Below are 19,390 nucleotides of genomic sequence, written 5' to 3' on the forward strand. Positions count from 1 at the left end.
CAGGGCAGGGATGAGGAATAGCATATTATTATTTTTTAAAAATATATAAATAATAAGTCATAAAACAGCACTGGGCACACAGCAGAGTCAATAAATGCTTGTTTGGGTAAAGTAAAGTGATGGCTCTGTTATTCCATGGCTGCTGTACTGGCTGAACTATTTCTGTCCTCCATTACAGTTTTTTTTGTTGTTGTTGTTAAAAATAAACACATGCATACGGTAAAAAATTCAAACACAAAAAAACACAAGGGAAAGAAGGTCTCCCTCATCCTCTTTTCTCTCAAACCTACAAATTGTAGGTTTGAGAGAATTTCTTGTGTATTTTTCAATTATGCTATGCACATTCCAACCTACGTATGTAAACTCCTTTTAAAGTTTTGTTTATTTTTTAACCTAGAAGGGTTTAAGTTCTTAAGTGGCTTCTGCCCTACCTAGACAGCTGTGTGCAGCAACTATGACAGCCGTTCCACACCCGGGGGCTTATTCCGAGCCCTTGACCGGACCTCTAGAGTCTGGAGTGGTTTTCCCAGGACCGGTGGGGACCAGGCATCTGCCCTCGAGCAGTCTGCTCCAGGCTCCGGCTCTGACCTCCTCATCCCCGCCCAGCCCGTGTGTGTGACCAAGCAGTTAAGTCAGGCCCGGGAGGCACCCTGAATCGTCTCCCAGACAGTAAAAGGGGAACTTATTCTCGCCCCAAGGTAGCTCTAAGCATCGCTACCACGCCTGCTGGTGCTTGATCTCCGGAGCGACTGGAAGCCCGGCTCGGCGCGGGCGCTGGGATCGTGATCCGGTAGGGACTTTGCGGGGGGCTGCAAAGGGCTCCACTCTTGAGCTGAAATTTGAGCTGCGCGCCCTGAGAGCAGGGAAAGGGGCGCAGAGGCAGGACTTGGCGCTTCCTTTTGGGTGCGCGCCCCAGGAGCCACAGTTCTCCTCTCCGTCGCAGCTGCTCCCCTCCCGCCCTTCTCCCTTCGTCTTCCTCCCCTCCCTGCCCCCCGCGACCACCTCACTCCTCCTCCCCTCCCCCGGCCGTCCCCCTCGCCCCTCCCTCGCGGGGTCCGCGTCGCCCCTAAAACCTGGCGCGGGCCTCCGGGCCCGGGACCGGCTTCGCGCATGCGCAGGGGCGGCGCCGGCCCGGCCGCCAGTCGGAAGCTCCAGCTCCGAGCCCGGGGAGCGGCCGCAGAGGCTGTCCGGCCCCGCCGCCCTTCCCGCTGTTGGCACCTGCTCCGGGCCCGGGGCCCCGGCTGCGTAAGTGCAATAAGGGGGTGCCCCTGGGCAGGGGACCGGGCCGGCCTCGGGAGGGCTGTCCGTGGGTCACGGCGCGCGCGGGGGCGCCGGGCAGCGTGTTTCCTGCGGAGGGGCTCGACTCCGCCCGCACCTGCCGCGGCCACCTGCCCCGGCCCAGTGGCCCGGCCTCCCCCGTCCGCGCCCGCGCCCGTCCCGCCCCGGCCCGCACCTGCCGCCTCTCGGGCCCGGCCCAGCCTCCCCTCCGCGGGCGCCGGCCGTCCCCGGCCCCTCCCCGGCCCCCGGCCCCGACAGGGGGTCTGCGGACGCGGCTGGGACCGCCTGGCTCTCGGTTTCCTCTCTTCCTCCATCTCCTCTGGGTTCTAAGTGGCTCAGATCCCCCGCGGCGGCGTCAGGCACAGTCTCCCGCGGTTGAGCTCCTGAAATTGTCAAGTCCAGCTTCACTCGGCCGAGTCTCGGAAATGCAGAGCCGGTGCCCGCCTGGGTCTCCGCCCCCAATCCATCTGCCCCGCGCGAACGCCTTTCCACGCTGAGTGTGCTGGTGTCAGGGTGGGGTGCTTGTGGATTCCACTTGTTCTTACAGAGGGATCCACAGTGCCGAACGCAGGCTCGGGTTAGTTAAAAATGAGCAGAAGGCTGTGACCTCCTCCTCCGTCTTGTCTGCTCCTCCCCACCCAGTTTAAAGGCAACTGGCGATTTTGAAAAGGTAGTTACAGTCTCTTCCTAGTCCGGCCCAGCTAGTGTTCCCTAGTATGAAATAACAGCACTAGAGACATGATGCTGGAGACCCAGGAATCTTGCAGTCCTTAAAAGATCCCTTGGCCAGGTTTTTTCTTAAATTGTAGGGCTGTCCAGTGGAATAGAGGGAAAAATAGTTAAGAAATATTTTATCAAGTAACAGCTTTATTGAGAGAATGTGAATACGGTAAAGTCCACCCATTTAAATTGTACACTTAAGTGGTTTTCAGTGTATTCCCAGTTGTGCAACCATTATTAATCCAGACCATTTTCATCACTTCAAATAGAAATTCCATACCCGTTGTCAGTCTCCCCTCCTGCACCCGCGACAGCCACAAACTTACTCTCTGTCTCCAAGGAGTTGCATATTTGGGGCATTTCATGTAAATAGAATCATGCAATTTGTGGTCTTTTGTGCCTGGCTTCTTTAACTCAGCATAATGTTTTCAGGGATCACCCATGTTGTAGCAATGTTAGTACTGTTTATGGCTGAGTAGGATTCTATTATACGGATAGACTGCATTTTGTTTATCCGTTTATCAGGTGATAGAAGTCTCTGTTGTTTCCACTTTTTGGCTATTATGAATAATACTGCCATGAATGTTCGTGTACTACTTTTTGTGTGGACGTGTATTTTCAAATCTCTTTGGTATATACCTAGGAGTGGAACTGCTGTTTATATGGCAACTCTATGTTTAACTTTTTGAGGAAATACCAAGTTGGAGAAATATATTCTTTTTTAAAATAAATATTTATTTATTTGGCTGCACTGGGTCTTAGTTGCCGCATGTGGAGTCCTAGATCTTCCTTGCAGCATGATCTGTAGTTACAGTGTGGAGCTCTTGGTTGCGGCATGTGGGATCTAATTCCCCAACCAGGGATCAGACCCAGGCTCCCTGCATTGGGAGTGCAGAGTCATAGCTACTGGACCACCGGGGAAGTCCCTGAAGAAATATATTCTTAATGTTTTAATATTCATATTAGATTAGTCTCAGACTAATTGGTGATGGACAGGGAAGCTCGGCGTGCTGCAGTCCATGGGGTCGCAAAGAGTCGGACACGACTGAGCGACTGGACTGAACTGGAGTCTCAGACACCAGAGCTGACTCAATGCCAGGGCTCATTTCATTAGATTCTTTCTCCCTTGAAGAAACCAGTGGAAAAACATGGACTCTGCAGCCAGTTTGCCACTTACAGATGAGGAGACCTTGAGCAAATGACTGAGCCTGGTTCTTTATCTGTAAGGCTGAAGATAGGAATGCTTGTTTCTTGATTGTTGGGGAGTCTGAATATGATCTGATAGATTGTAAAGTGCCTAGTGCAATTTCCTATTCCCACCTTATATGAGACAAATTTATTCCAGTGTTAGTTGCATATTTTGAATCTGTGGCAAAGGTGAACAAGAACTTTGCTGATAGTGAGCTCCTTCAGGGAAAACGTTCGTCAGTTTTTATTTTTGCCCAGATAGTATGATGGAAAACTGGTGCCAACTACTCTCGCTATTGTTTTATAAAAGCAAGAGTGTTTGGGAGTTTTTTGGTGGTCCAGTGGTTAAGGCTGGGTGCTTTCACTGCCCTGGCCCAGGTTCAGTTTCAGGTTGGGGAACTAAGATCCTACAAAGTCGTGTGGTTTGGCCATTTTGGGGAAAAAAAAAAAATCAGAACTTTTTTTTTTGGCTGCAGCCCGAGGCAAATGGGATCTTAGTTCCATAACCAGGGATCAAACCCACACCCCCTGCCTTGGAAGCGAGGAGTCTTAACTACTGGATCGCTAGGGAAGTCCCCTGACTCTCCCCAAAAAAGAATGTTTTAACAGCAAAAAAATGAGAAAGTTCGTAACCTAAGAATGTGCTTAGTCGCTCAGTCATGTCCGACTCTTTGCGACCCCAAGGACTACAGCCCACCAGGCTCCTCTGTCCATAGGATTCTCCAGGCAAGAATACTGGAGTGGGTTGCCATTTTCTTCTCCAAATCTAAGAATAAATAACAATAATAGTTAACATTCATAAGACACATACCAAGTTTAGTTTTATGGAACACTTAAACATTATTTGTATTTTTCTCATTTTACCTCAGACCAGAGAAATTGAACACCTCCTATCCTCAAACTGTGTCTGAGATCCACAGGCCACCTGTCTTCAGGCAGATCTACACCTGTAACTCACGTGCCTTTTTTGTGCAGCAACTTCTTTGCTCATAGAAGCAGGGTGTTTTGGGATCAGCAGAATCATCTCCTGATAGAGGAGAAGAGCTGGGGCCAGGCCCCGAAACTAGCCAACATGCTGAGATCCACTCTGTAAGCTTTTTGAAGTTGGATCTTCTTCCTTTTTAAAAAAAATTTTATTTATTTTGAGTTGAAGGATAATTGCTTTACAATATTGTGTTGGTTTCTGCCATACATCAATATGAATCAGCCACAGGTATAGATGTCCCCTCCCTCTTGAACCTCCCTCCCCATAGGATCTTCTTCCTTTTTTAACTCTTCTGTGAAACGTTGGACGTTTATGTACAGTTTAAAGAAGGGCAAGACGAGCACCCGTGGGTCTGCCATCCAGCTTAAGAGACAGAACACCACTGCTACTTCTGCAGCCCTGCGGCTTCGCTTTCAAATTGCATCCTCTTTGCACCCAAGTAACCACTGTCCACATTTATCTTTTTCTTTATAATTTTACCATATGTGTAAACAACACATTGTTTAGTGTTGCCTGCTAAACTTTACATAAGTGGAATGGTGTTGCCTGTATTAATCCATAACCTGCTTTGTTTGCCCATCATGTTTTTGAGACTCATCTTTGTTCCTCTAGGTCGTTCATTTTCACTGTTCGAAGTATTCTGTTGTGTTAAAAGACCACACTTTAGTTACCCAGCCTCCTAACAGTGGACAGCTTTGTTTTCTCCAGGTCTTGCTTCTATAAACCTGCCCACCACATGCCAGAGTTCCTTTAGCAAGGCAGTTGCCGGGCCCGGGACGTACCAGTCTACACGCCCACCTGTCAAATAGGAGTTACCTTTGCATCTACATCTATATCTACATCTTTGCAAATATGGTGGTTTTTATACTTAAAACATTTTGTCTGTATACCCATGTTTATAATAGTATTATTCATAGTAGCTCAAGTTAGGAACAACCCAAATGACTTTCAATGAATGAATAAATAAACTGTGTTATATACCTTTATACATAAATGTATATACTATTCCAGGGAATATTATTCAGCATTAAATAAGGACATTCTGATACATGCTACAACACAGATGAACCTTGAAGACATTGTGCTAAGTGAAATGAGCCAGTCACAGCACGGTTCCACTGAGATGACGTGCGTAGAACGGTCTGACTCATAGAGACAGGACGTAGATGGTGGGACTGGGACTGGGGTTGAAGGGATGGGAATTAGTGTTTAATGGGGACAGAGCTTCAGTTGGCAAAGGTGAACACATTCAGGAGATGAGTGCATAACAGTGTGAATGTTGAGAGAGCTTGTGGACCCTTTGCCCAGTTTCCCTTAATGGTACCGTCCTGCAGAGGATGAGATGGTTGATTGGCATCATTGACTCAATGGACACGAATCTGAGCAAACCAGGAGATAGTGAAGGACTGGGAAGTTGGGCGTGCTGCAGTCCATGGGGTGGAAAGAGTCACACACGACCTCGCGACTGAACAACAACCTCCATCTTGCAAAGTTACAGTACAGTATTGAAACCAGAGTACTGACTCACTAATCCGTTGAGGTTTGTCTTATTATCCACATTTTTATTCACGATTAAACTGGGGCTTAGAGAAGCACACAGGCTTGTCTGGGTCACTGACATGGCTAGTGTGGAGTTGGGGTGGCACGGGGATTCAGATTTCCAGGCAGTGGTATGATGATGCTCTGTGGACGGGGCAGCATTCATCTGCTTGTTTGACCATTCATTTAACAAACATTTATTAACTCTTATGGGCCAGATGCTTTCGTACGGGTTATCTAACTGAATTCCTCAACAGCACTGAGAATCAGGTAATATTGCTTTCTTTCTTCCTCTTTTAAAAAAATAATTACTGGAGTATAGTTGATGCTGTTTTCTTTTTATATCTGTCAAAATTGGCACAGCAAGGTTATAAAAACTCTCCCAAGGAAACTCGGTTTATGAAATAAGGGATGGTAACGGTGTGTAGTTCCTCCTTCTGTCTCACACTGTGCTTGGCACTTTGCAGTTTGCACCCTTCCTTAATCCAGATATCTTCTTAGAAGGCAAGTTTTATATTCCCCCCATTAGTTTTCAGCTCAGGAGCTCAGGTGGCCTGGAGTAGAGTCCTGCTCTTCTGATTCCACTGCGAAATCCTCATGATTTCTGCTGAGAGGCTGAGGAAGCAATTCCTTCCTTCCTTCATTTATTCACCCTTCTTTGAGCACTGACTCCACACCCATGTCTGCTGAGGTACCGGGAATGGAAAACCTGAGAGGCTCCTTTTAAACTGCAGGGGCTCCAAGCTTGCTCTAGGAGCAGGGTACTGTGGTAAGAACTATAGTAGCGGCACGCAGAACCCCCGAGGACAAACGGTACCTCGCCGCTTGGCTTGGGGCTCGGCCAGTCTTCCAGCTGGGGGACGCGGGCATCCCCGCGTGCCGGAGTGGGAGGCAGCCTGCAAAACCCGTGCGCAGCCTCAGAACCCCTTCTTCTCTCTGGGCAGGGTCTTCACCATGAGCGTCCCTGACTACATGCAGTGCGCCGAGGACCACCAGACTCTCCTCGTGGTGGTCCAGCCCGTGGGGATCGTCTCGGAGGAGAACTTCTTCAGGATCTACAAGAGGATCTCGTCGGTGAGCCAGATCAGCGTGCGCGACTCGCAGCGCGCGCTCTACATCCGCTACCGGCACCACTACCCGCCCGAAAACAGCGAGTGGGGCGACTTCCAGACCCACCGCAAGGTTGTGGGCCTCATCACCATCACCGATTGCTTCTCGGCCAAGGACTGGCCGCAGACTTTCGAGAAGTTCCACGTGCAGAAGGAAATCTATGGCTCCACGCTGTATGACTCGCGCCTCTTCGTGTTCGGGCTGCAAGGGGAGATCGCGGAGCAGCCGCGTACCGACGTGGCCTTCTACCCCAGCTACGAGGACTGCGCGACGGTGGAGAAGCGCATCGAGGACTTCGTGGAGTCGCTGTTCATCGTGCTCGAGTCCAAGCGCCTGGACAGGGCCACGGACAAGTCCGGGGACAAGATCCCGCTCCTCTGTGTCCCCTTCGAGAAGAAGGACTTCGTGGGGCTGGACACAGACAGTAGGTAAGTCGGCCTGGAGCCCAGGCTCCAGAAAGGGAGGAGCAAGTGGGAGGGTTCCCTGCAATGGTGGAGGGGGAAGGGTGCAGTCCACTGGGTTTCAGACTTTCTAAAATTGAGTGGGACAGACTTTGGTTGGGGGAGATCCTTTTAGGGTTAGTGTGACACTTAACTCCCCCTTTTTAGCCCAGACCCCCCGGTGGGACCCCTGGAGTGGCTGTCCAGAGGGTAGCCACTGTCACTAGGACAGTAGAGGAGGCTGAGCTGAGATGAGATGGGCTGAGGGTAAAAGGCAGGACAGGTGCTGAGACTTAGTCTGGGAAGAAGAATGTGGACTTAGTGTTTTTTTTTTTAATTGCACGTCAAAATGATAATGTTTTACATATATGAGATCAAACAAAGGCCATTATTAAAATCAGTTGCAAGTGTTTGTTTTTTACCTTTTTAAATGTGGCAGCTGGAAAGCTTCATTCATGTGGCTTGCATCTTATTCCTATCGGACAGCGCTGCCCCAGGACGCGTTGTGAAGACTGTTATTCAGCCTCACCCCTTCTGTGTGTAGAGTGGGTGCTGAGCCCCAGAGGCAGCAGAACTCCAGCCTGCTGGGCTGGAGCTGGGCCCATGCCTCCTGCCTCCCAGGCCAGGCCCCTCCTCCTGCCAGACGCCCCGGCGCCAGGTCCCCCACTTAGAATATCAGAACCACTGCAGAGACTCCTAAAAGAGCTCCTGGTGCAGAGGACAGCGTGTTCATGGTCTCTGCGTCACAGGGATCACTCAGTCCTCATGTTAGCCCTGTGCTGCAGTCATCAGAATCGCAGATGAGCTCTGCGGGGTCTCTGCTTGCCCTCTGCTCTGTTTCCCCGCGATGCTCCCACAGAAGAGAGCAGAGACGTGGTCCCCTCACTGGCAGGAGCACTGCCGCCTGGGGCGCTGAGCCTCTCCCGTCCTCTGCAGAGCTCACGTGCTGGTCCCGCAGGCGAGGATGGAGGGCATGGTGTGGGCGCCGCTGTGTCCACTGCAGAGTAGGTGCTCAGGGTTTCCTGAACTCACGGAGGTCGAACCTGACTTTCTGGTTGTTGATAACTTAGAGGAAAAGATGTCAGAGAACCAAGGGAAGAAGTCCAGGCCAGCTCTGCGGGGAGAGGCCCATAGGCCCTGGGCTGCCCCTGGAGGTGGTGCCTGGCAGGGTCTGCAGGGGCCTCCCTCCCGCACCTGGACTCGTTGTGTGGCCTCAGGAAGGTCAGGGCGTGTCACACCTACAGCTGTACTTGCTGCTCGCATGACCCTGTTGTCACCATGCCCGCCCTGCCCTCCTGCTCCTTGCGCCCAGGTGGCAAGGTTTACGAGCCCGGGCACCACCAAGGAGCAGAGCTGCCTGCACCAGACCCTCCAGACCCTCCAGATCCACCAGACCCTCCAGACCCTCCAGATCCAGCAGACCCACTCAGACCCACCAGACCCACTCAGATCCACTCGGATCAGACCCACTCAGACCCACTCAGACCTATCAGACCCACTCAGACCCACCAGACCCACTCAGATCCACTCAGATCAGACCCACTCAGAGCCACTCAGACCCACCCAGAGCCACTCAGATCCACCAGACCCACTCAGACCCTCCAGACCCACTCAGACCCACTCAGACCCACCAGACCCACTCAGATCCACTCGGATCAGACCCACTCAGACCCACTCAGACCTATCAGACCCACTAAGATCCACTCAGACCCTCTCAGATCCACTCAGATCCACTCAGATCAGACCCACCCACACCCACCCAGACCCACCAGACCCACTCAGATCCACTCAGACCTACCAGACCCACTCAGACCCACTCAGACCCACCAGACCCACTCAGACCCACCAGACCCACTCAGACCTACCAGACCCACTCAGACCCACTCAGACCTACCAGACCCACTCAGACCCATTCAGACCCATTCAGACCCACTCAGACCCACCAGACCCACTCAGACCCACTCAGACCCACCAGACCCACTCAGACCCACCCAGACCCACCAGACCCACTCAGATCCACTCAGACCCACCAGACCCACCCAGACCCACTCAGACTTATCAGACCCACTAAGATCCACTCAGACCCTCTCAGATCCACTCAGATCCACTCAGATCAGACCCACTCAGACCCACTCAGACCCACTCAGACCCACCCAGACCCACTCAGATCCACCAGACCCACCCAGACCCACCAGACCCACTCAGATCCACTCAGACCCACCAGACCCACCAGACCCACTCAGAACCACTCAGACCCACTCAGACCCACCCAGACCCACCCAGACCCACCCAGACCCACTCAGATCCACCCAGACCCACCCAGACCCACCCAGACCCACCAGACCCACTCAGACCCACCAGACCCACTCAGACCCATTCAGACCCATTCAGACCCACTCAGACCCACCAGACCCACAGACCCACTCAGACCCACTCAGACCCACCCAGACCCACCCAGACCCACCAGACCCACTCAGATCCTCCAGACCCACCAGACCCACTCAGACCCACCCAGACCCACCAGACCCACTCAGATCCACTCAGACCTACTCAGACCCACCAGACCCACTCAGACCCACTCAGACCCACCAGACCCACTCAGACCCACCCAGACCCACCCAGACCCACCAGACCCACTCAGACCCACCCAGACCCACTCAGATCCACCAGACCCACCAGACCCACTCAGACCCACCCAGACCCACCAGACCCACTCAGATCCACCAGACCCACCAGACCCACTCAGATCCACCAGACCCACCAGACCCACTCAGATCCACCCAGACCCACCAGACCCACCCAGACCCACCCAGACCCACCAGACCCACCCAGACCCACCCAGACCCACCAGACCCACTCAGACCCACTCAGACCCACCAGACCCACTCAGACCCACCCAGACCCACCCAGACCCACCAGACCCACTCAGACCCACCAGACCCACCAGACCCACCCAGACCCACCAGACCCACCCAGACCCACCCAGACCCACCCAGACCCACCCAGACCCACCAGACCCACTCAGACCCACTCAGACCCACTCAGACCCACCAGACCCACTCAGACCCACTCAGACCCACTCAGACCCACCCATTCAGACCCACTCAGACCCACTCAGACCCACCAGACCCACTCAGACCCACTCAGACCCACTCAGACCCACCAGACCCACTCAGACCCACCAGACCCACCAGACCCTCAGACCCACCCAGACCCACCAGACCCACCCAGACCCACCAGACCCACGCAGACCCACTCAGACCCACTCAGACCCACCAGACCCACTCAGACCCACTCAGACCCACCAGACCCACTCAGACCCACTCAGACCCACTCAGACCCACTCAGACCCACCAGACCCACTCAGACCCACTCAGACCCACTCAGACCCACCAGACCCACTCAGACCCACCCAGACCCACCCAGACCCACCAGACCCACTCAGATCCACCAGACCCACCAGACCCACTCAGACCCACCCAGACCCACCAGACCCACTCAGATCCACTCAGACCCACTCAGACCCACCAGACCCACTCAGACCCACCCAGACCCACCCAGACCCACCAGACCCACCCAGACCCACCAGACCCACTCAGATCCACCAGACCCACCAGACCCACTCAGATCCACCAGACCCACCAGACCCACTCAGACCCACCCAGACCCACCAGACCCACCCAGACCCACCAGACCCACAGATCCACCAGACCCACCAGACCCACTCAGATCCACCAGACCCACCCGACCCACTCAGACCCACCCAGACCCACCAGACCCACTCAGATCCACTCAGACCCACCAGACCCACTCAGACCCATTCAGACCCACTCAGACCCACCCAGACCCACCAGACCCACTCAGATCCACCAGACCCACTCAGATCCACCAGACCCACCAGACCCACCCAGACCCACCAGACCCACTCAGATCCACCAGACCCACTCAGATCCACCAGACCCACCAGACCCACTCAGACCCACCCAGACCCACCAGACCCACTCAGACTCACTCAGACCTACCAGACCCACTCAGACCCACTAAGATCCACTCAGACCCACCAGACCCACTCAGACCCACCAGACCCACTCGGATGCACTCAGATCAGACCCACTCAGACCCACTCAGACCCTCCAGATCCACTCAGACCCACCAGATCCACTCAGACTCACTCAGATCTACTCAGGCCCACCAGACCCACTCGGACCCAACCAGACCCACCCAGACCCACTCACATCTACTCAGACCCACTCAGGCCCACCAGACCACTCAGACCCACTCAGACCCACCAGACCCACTCAGACCCACTTAGATCCATTCAGACCCACCAGACCTACTCCGGCCGGCCCCTCAACTCACCTGTCACCTCCTACTGAGCCCCAGGTGTCAGGTGGGGTCTGTGCCGAGGTAATGGTCCCTGACAAGGTGGGCCCGTGCGTGCACCTGCATTCCCCAAATCTTAGTGCCTGTGGCAACAGCAGGACAGACTCGTGGGTGAGCAACCAAAGCTGAGGGCCCCGACCCCTCGACCGCTGCCTTCTCCTTGTCACACGAGGCCCCAAGGGACATTTTTGATCATCAACTTCTTGAGGTTGTGGACCCAAAGGTCTGCAGGCCGAAATGTTGAGAATGCCTGTTTTGCCTCTTGGGATCTCTGCTCACAGTCTGGCGGGAGGAACTCGATTCAGGACACGTGCTTGGCACATGGTGGCCAATTCTGTCCCAAGGTGTTTACCCAGAGCCTCCGTGTGCCGGAAAGTCAGCAGCGAACGAAACCTCCCTCCCTCCCGGTGGGCCCATTCGGCTCTCACTGCCCCCATGAACACTCAGCCATCGTGTGGACTCCGGTGAGATCATGACGCCAGCGACCTCAGCGGAAGCGTTTGCCTCCAGGGTCACTGTGTGTCCCTTGTCGCCACCACGGGTCTCAGTTGTCTCATTTTCAAGACAGTGATTCAGTTCAGGAACAGAGCCTAGAGCCACAGTGTCTCCCGCAGCTCCCGGTAGGAGTGACAGGAAGAGCCCAGCCTGAAAGGGGATCGCATTTGTGGCTCGGGAGGAAACGTCCAAATGTAGGTGGAGTTTTGGTCTGAAGCGCGGACCTCTCTGACCACGTGGACGGGCTCCGCGGCAGGTGCCTCCAGCCGCAGGCCCAGCCTTCCCGGGAGCCGCGGGAGGGAGGGCGCGGGGGCGTTTACCGTCCGGCCACACGTGCCCCGGCCTCATCAGAGCCCATGTCGGTTCTTGAACGTGCTGTCAAAGTTGTTTTTGTTCTGGTGTGTTTCTAATTTTCGCTGTTCCTCTTTCTTTTCTTTTCCTTTGTTCTTTTTCTCTCATACCGCCCTGTGAGTGTGTTGTTGGGTCTGAAAAGGTAGGCTGTGCACGGGTTGCCCTGGAAATAGCCGGACTCCCCCTCTGCTGCCGCCTCACCGCCTGATCGCTTTAGAAAACTGAAACCTAACTGCTGCCTTGATCCATGTCTCATCCCGGTCATCGTTTTATTTTCGAATTCTTTTTGCTTTTTTAGCACATAACCCACTGGCCTTAGATAGCTGTACAAATTCTTGCTTTGGGGAACCTGTTTGGTCTCACATTTGGTGACAAATGAGCACTTTAATTTTTTTTTTGTTTTTGTTTTTTTTTGTTTGAGGAAGTGAGATGCTAGTTGATTTAAGTGGCTGCGAGGGGTTTTTCCTGGAATATTTTAACTTGGAAAGACAAAGTCTGCTGCACCTTGCTTGACCCTGGCTTTCAAACAAACGTGCCAGGCACGCGATTCTTGGCTGTCGCTGTGTATGCATGACGGTGCTTACTGGCCAGCGGTTGCCGGTGAAGACACGCCCGCCTTGGACGAAGCTGGCCGTGGAGGGATGCTGCTGGAGGGAGCAGTCACCAGGTCTTCTTTCACGCTCACGTTGCTTGTGCCATTTACTTTGTCCCAGTGACTTTCTGTCATAAAAGGGCAGAGGCTAGTCTGCTAAAGGGCATTTACCTTTATAAGGGCAGTTTTCCTGGGGATCGGGGAAATATGCCCTTCTCCTAAATCGCTAGCTGCTTTGGATCTGATGGGCACAAGGACCTGTACAGGTGACCATGGCTTCCTCTCTGCTTTAGCCAGGTCTGTGGTTTAGCTTAGCATACGGACAGGCCCTACCTGTACCAGCCTTTACTTTTAACCCATGTCGGTAAGAAGTAGCTGGTTGTGTATTTGTTGAGGCTCACGGCCACCCCTGATGGGCATGTCATTAACTGGTGGTGGTAGACCCCCAGCACACACAGTCAGCCGTGAAGGGAGATGCCTTGGCTGATTGAGGACCTTGCATTCTTGCCCTGGTCATCTCACCTCCTGGGGAGGGGTTTTGCTGCCATCGCTGTGCTGGCCAGGAGGCCTTGTTTCTCCTTCAAGGGTCTGGTCCAAATGTGGACACTTTCATTTTTTGTTGACTTTGTCTCACTTGAGAAAGGCCAGATTCCTGAAAGGGTCCAACCCATCCTGGGGTCGGGGGGCTGCAAAACAGAAGGAAGTGTGGTAAGGACAGGTCGAGGGCGTGTGGTTGGGAAACGCAGGGTGGGATCCTGTGATGGCTGGGCAGTGCCCTGGACGCAGGGCCTTTCCTGTGGCTCGCAGGGCCCGGGGATGGCAGTGACTGAAGCCTTGCCTCGATTCCTGCACTCTCACCTGCTCACTGGTGGATGTGTCCACTAACCCTTCAAAGTTCAGACCGTGGGAGAACCATGAGTCCTTTTTCCTGGGCCTCCTATAAGAGACTCAAGTGCCTTCCTACGTGGCTGGTGCCAGGGAACACGTCCCTCTTCAGGGAGCACCCTTTGGAGGACTGTGACTCAGCACACACTTGCTCTGAGCTGGCTGGGTCCGGGTCCCTTGGAACCAGAGCTGAAATATACTTTGAGATAGAAATGGCAGGACTGATGACAGCGCAGGGGTCGGGTGAGGGACAGGGGAAGTCAAATGTGACATCAGGGTTTTGACTCAGACAGCTGGGCGTGTCCTGGGGCTGTTAGCTAAAATGGAAGTTTGAGACCGTTACTGAAACTGGGAGTACCTGCTGGTGGTTGGGTTCCAGAGTAAGTGGTAAATGTGTTTTTCAGAAGCCAGTCAACATTCAAGTGATGGTTTCAAAGAGCCTGGGGCTCAGGTGACGGAGCTGGACTCGAGGCGTGCATCGGGGGTTGTCAGTTTCAGCATGTGCTCAAAACCGTGAATGGCGGGAGCGCGTCCAGAGAGTGTAGACTGAAGGTCCAGGGCTGAGACAAGGTTGGAGGGTCAAGGGTCATGGAGGTTTTGTGTGGTGGGCTTCCCTGGTGGCTCAGCTGGTAAAGAATCTGTCTGCAATGTGGGAGATCTGGGTTCAGTCCCTGGGTTGGGAAGATGCTCTAGAGAAGGGAACGGCTACCCACTCCAGTATTCTGGCCTGGAGAATTCTGTGGACTGTATAGTCTATGGGGTCACAAAGAGTCAGACATGGTTGAGCGACTTTCACTTTCACTTTCTTTTTGCGGTGTTTGGGGTTTTAGTAGCAGCTGCCATTTACCCTTAGGGCCTGGGAGGTGGGGCAGCCTCTTAAAAAAGTCAGAAGGGAAAGACAGATGTGCATCTTAGGAAGATGCTGTGGCAGCAGATGGAGGAAGCTGGAGCTGGAGTGGCATGGGAGGGCGGAGAAGGTGGGTCACGCTCACCCTTGAGGTCGGGGGGAAGGCCTGGAGAGGTGTAGAGCCCCCAGCGGGTTCAGTGGACACGAGCAGTTCACACCGGGGATCTGATGACAGAAAAGATGCATGCTGGGAGGAGGGGCTGCCGTGCGGAAAGATTGTGGGTAGTTCTGGAATAGTCTTTCCTCTCAAAATAGGCTTAAACCCAGATCTCCTAAGAACACTGATAGTTACTATGGAGGAAGCAGTTCTTTTTTGACCCTACTGTGGTGGATACAAAGATGAATAAGACAGTCTGTCCCAGAGGCTTGATACTTGTTAGGGGGAGTATGCCAGTTTAAAAGGGGAGAAGGGTGGGGGTGGGAAGCTAGCAAGGTTCTATGTCAGGCACTCCCCCGCCCCCATATTCCATTCACACCACATGGATGCCATCTGAGGTGGGGGTGGCAGCCCCCTTTTGCAGAGTGTGGAGCATTCTCAGAGAGGTGAAGCCACCAGCTCAGCATCACAGGGCTAGTGAATGCTAGAGCCGGATTCAGGCCTTTTCAGCCCGCAGGGTGTGCTCTCTCTCCTAATCCTGTTACCTCCCTGTTGTGTCTGGAGGGTCAAGTGGACCAGTTTGAGCCTCTCAGAGAAAGCCTCAGGCTTGGGGCCGCAGGTCTGTCTCACGGAGCTCAGCCGTGTCTGATGGTTGGGCAGCACCTGTGTGCTTTGCACCCCAGAGCGAGTGTTGGCCCCGCTCCTCCGGTGGTGACATGCTTGCAGAGGACGCACAGGTGCAGTCATCCTTCGACCATTCTCAGTGTGTGGTGGAAGCTGTCCAGGCCTCCCTTGATCAGCTGTCCTCAACAGAACCTAACTCTTCTGCAGGGTAGGCTGGGGCTCTCTTTATGGAGCGAGGGTTTAATATCCAGTGTTAGCATAAAAGAGTTCAGATGGAGAAAACCGGCGTTAACTATTGATGTTCAGATTTCGCAAGGTGAGATGCAGCGTCAGTTAGTGGCCCGTGCAGCATCTGAAATCCAGTACAGAACTCTGCCTTTCTCATGTTCTAGTTAGAGCTGTCCGTGGACAGAGGAGCCTGGCAGGCTGCAGTCCACGAGGTCGCACAGAGTCAGACACGACTAAAGCGGCTTAGCACGCACAGGGTAGAGTTGTCTACTTTGGAACTTCAGCTCCACCAAAGGGGCGCCTGCCAGTGTGTTGATGTGATTGCATTTACACAGTGCATGTAATCGAGGCTTTTTCAGCCCCTAATATTCTAGTCCAGAATCATGGGCTGTAGCGGTCACTTAATTATGCAAATACTTGTAAGACTACATAATACCAAAAGCAATAAGAGATTACCTTCATCAGAGTTCTTTTGGGTTTTAGTTGCAAAGTGTGGTTGAGCAACTCTGGTTTCTCTTTGGATTTGAATATGTAGTTTCTTTGCAAGTAAATTGGACTTTGGATTAGAATGTACCACGAGCCATGTAAGTAGTACCCAGATCACACAAATACGACACATTTTCTTCCTCTTTCTGATCATAAGTAATGGGAATCACTCGGTGTGTACTGAGTTGACTTGGCCTCAGTGTTCAGTGTGGTGTGAGCGTCTCCTTGGCAGTGTTTATAGCTATGTTAGGTGCCTCCAGAAAGGAAGCATCTCGCTTTATCTGGGGAGGCCAGCAGCTCTGTGGCTGTGCTTTAGCCATGATTGATTTGAGGCCTTTATGACTGAGGGCTTATTGGGTTGTTATTAATTTTTCTATCAATCCTCAATTCCAGTTCCTTTAGCCCTAGTGTTAATAACTCGTTAAGAATAAGGAAATAACATGAGTCGGTCTTTGGAGTATTTAGAGCATATTCACATTTTTGCCTAAGGTCTGTTGCTCATGGCTTTAAAAGTCACCATTAGTTTTAAAATTTACAACAAATTACAACCTGTTTTGAATGTTTGCATTTTGCATTGACTTTACATTTATTTGTTGCTGTGGCCTCATGTGGTTTTCTTTGTCATACTGTTTGCCCGTGTGTTTTGTTTTTCCATATCCATGAGCGGTGGCCACACAGTGTAACAATGCTAATAATGTGTTTGTAAGAACTCTGAACTTCCAGAGAGACTTAAAAAAAACCAAACCTGACATAATTTTCAAATGATCCATGAAGAAAGAAAGGATCCATGTCTTTTTGGAAGGAGAATTTATTGTAAATTCTGCCAAAATTGGCGTAAAATATTTTGGTTGCCCACAGCATAGCTGACTAGAAATAGAATTGTCTCAATTCCTTTCTGTGTTTCCCACTGTCTTTTCAAAGGATTATGAACAGGATTGCTTGTAATCTCGAGATGGCCCAGTCTTGGGGCGCACAGCACCCCAAGAGTGAAATAATTTATGTCCGTCTATGCTAGAATTTTATGGCATTTTGGAGACTTTCTCCCAAATATTAGGATTCATTCTATTTTTATATAATTCAAAATATTTTATATTGTTGTGTTGAATCATATAACCTTTATATGAAATACCATAAACATATTTAGATGACTTCTTTTTGCAAAAATCGTGTATTTTCAAAGCCAGCTCTTTCTGATCGCAGTGACTGCACCGTTTATTTTTGAAACTGTCCTGGGCTATATTTTGCTACAGCAGACATGCACCTTTGTAAGTTTCAGAGATGTAATGATTTACTTTGTTTAGAGAGGTAAGACAGGATGCTTTAAAGCAAATTTTAGTCTAACAGGAAAGGAGTAAAGTCTCTTAAGAAAAAGTGTAATTCAGAATCTGTTGAGTCAGTGTCGTGGTTGGGTCTGTAAGCTGCCGCGTGTTAGGAGCCCAGTCATGTGAGCGGAGGAGGCGAGTGTGCCTTTGCAGGCTGCATCCTTTTCTGTTTAGAACAGGAGACACCACGGGGAATGGGCCATGCGCTGCCCACCTTTGGGAGGGAGAGGCCCCACAGGTGCAGAGGCTGGAGGCAGGGAAGGCTTCCTTGAGAAACTGAGTCAGAATGAGCCCTATGGCCAGTGGGTAGTAGCTTGGCAGAAGAACCAGGCCCCTGGGGAAGCTCGGGAGGGCAGGGGGCAGGGGAGGGGGGCTGGAGCTGTACTGGGGAGCCTTGCAAGGCTTTGAAGTGGGGGGGGACCTAACCAGACGCATGCTTTGGTGAGGCCCCTCTAGGGGTGGGTGTGTGTATGTCACAGGCACGGAGGTGAGGCCCCTCTAGGGGGGTGTGTGTGTGTGTGTGTGTGTGTGTATAGCAGGGTGGAGGTGAGGCCCCTCTAGGGGTGGGTGTGTGTGTGTGTGTGTGTGTGTGTGTAGCAGGGTGGAGGTGAGGGTGCTCCTGTGTGTGTGTGTGTGTGTGTGTAGCAGGGTGGAGGTGAGGCCCCTCTAGGGGTGGGTGTGTGTGTGTAGCAGGGTGGAGGTGAGGCCCCTCTAGGGGTGTGTGTGTGTGTTGTGTGTGTGTGTGTGTAGCAGGGTGGAGGTGAGGCCCCTCTAGGGGTGTGTGTGTGTGTGTGTGTGTGTGTAGCAGGGTGGAGGTGAGGCCCCTCTAGGGGTGTGTGTGTGTGTGTGTGTGTGTGTGTGTAGCAGGGTGGAGGTGAGGGTGCTCCGGAGTGGGAGGGGCGTTGGAACACAGGAGGGGCCGTTGAGGTGGCTGGTGGGGCGATGCGGGTCTGCTGGGGCTGGTGGGTGGGGTAGGTGTAGTGCCCTCCTTGGGGAGGCCTGTCCACGGGGGCTGTCCTGGCAGAAAGGTGGGGGTCAGGCTCACGTTCCTCTTCTCTCCTCTGCCTTATGTGGTGATCTTAGTTCAGCCAGTGTTGGGAACAGAAAAGCTCCATTCCAGAGTTAGAGAGGGACGGGGTTTAAGTTTGTCCTGGGATCTGTACATTCATTTAGCCAGAAGCCTCACATCTTTTGGATTAACATAGGGTTTTTAGTTCTTGATCAGATTGCTTTCTTGGCGAGAGGAAATTTAATATAGCTGCTGTTTTGCTTGAAAAGAAATCTTACCTTTAAAGAAATTTAATATTCAAAAGAACAGGAATATTTAAAATGAAGAAGTGAGATATTGGTATGGTTTCTCTGGTTTCTGAGTTGATATGGAGTTAGAAGCTGTTGCATTATTTAGTAGCACATCCTTGCCAATATTTAAAGAGCTGTTAGCGAGTATTCTGGGTCCCACCACTCAAAGCAGCATTAAAGCTTGCTCTGAACTCGTGAAGATAAAGGTCTTGTTTGCAAAAGCCAAACAGTTGGCTTGTAATATGCAGCACAGCTCTCTCTATAAAATAATAATAGGTTTGAAGTTAAGAACGTGGAAGATAATTGATTTTTTTAAAAGGCCGAAACAAACTTTCTTGTGCTAATGTTGTGATTGGAAAATTTGAAAAGGAAAAGCCCCCTCTAATATTATCCACAGGAAATACATGAACTCTCTTGCGCTTAGAAAATAACTTGGCTTATATTACTGACAATGATGGTGG

The 19,390-nt window shown here is 52.1% G+C and overlaps 1 protein-coding gene across 5 annotated transcripts in view; it reads left to right on the top strand.

Moving 5' to 3' along the window:
* Window positions 1-652: 652 nt before the first annotated feature.
* The window catches only part of TRAPPC9 (trafficking protein particle complex subunit 9), a 386,772-nt gene continuing 368,034 nt past the window's right edge, over window positions 653-19,390 (top strand). For 2 of the 5 annotated variants that reach the window (XM_070382718.1, XM_070382722.1), the window contains exons 1-3: window positions 1,106-1,245; window positions 6,655-7,248; window positions 12,611-12,631. In XM_070382718.1, the coding sequence (XP_070238819.1) occupies window positions 6,665-7,248; window positions 12,611-12,631 (605 nt within the window). In that variant the 5' untranslated portion in view covers window positions 1,106-1,245; window positions 6,655-6,664. Of the gene's footprint in view, window positions 791-1,105; window positions 1,246-6,654; window positions 7,249-12,610; window positions 12,632-19,390 lie in introns of those variants that run through there. The other 3 variants (XM_070382721.1, XM_070382723.1, XM_070382719.1) reach the window with 2 other exon arrangements.

The sequence above is a fragment of the Bos mutus genome, chromosome 14 (assembly GCF_027580195.1).
Source record: "Bos mutus isolate GX-2022 chromosome 14, NWIPB_WYAK_1.1, whole genome shotgun sequence".
Taxonomy (NCBI): Eukaryota; Metazoa; Chordata; class Mammalia; order Artiodactyla; family Bovidae; genus Bos; species Bos mutus.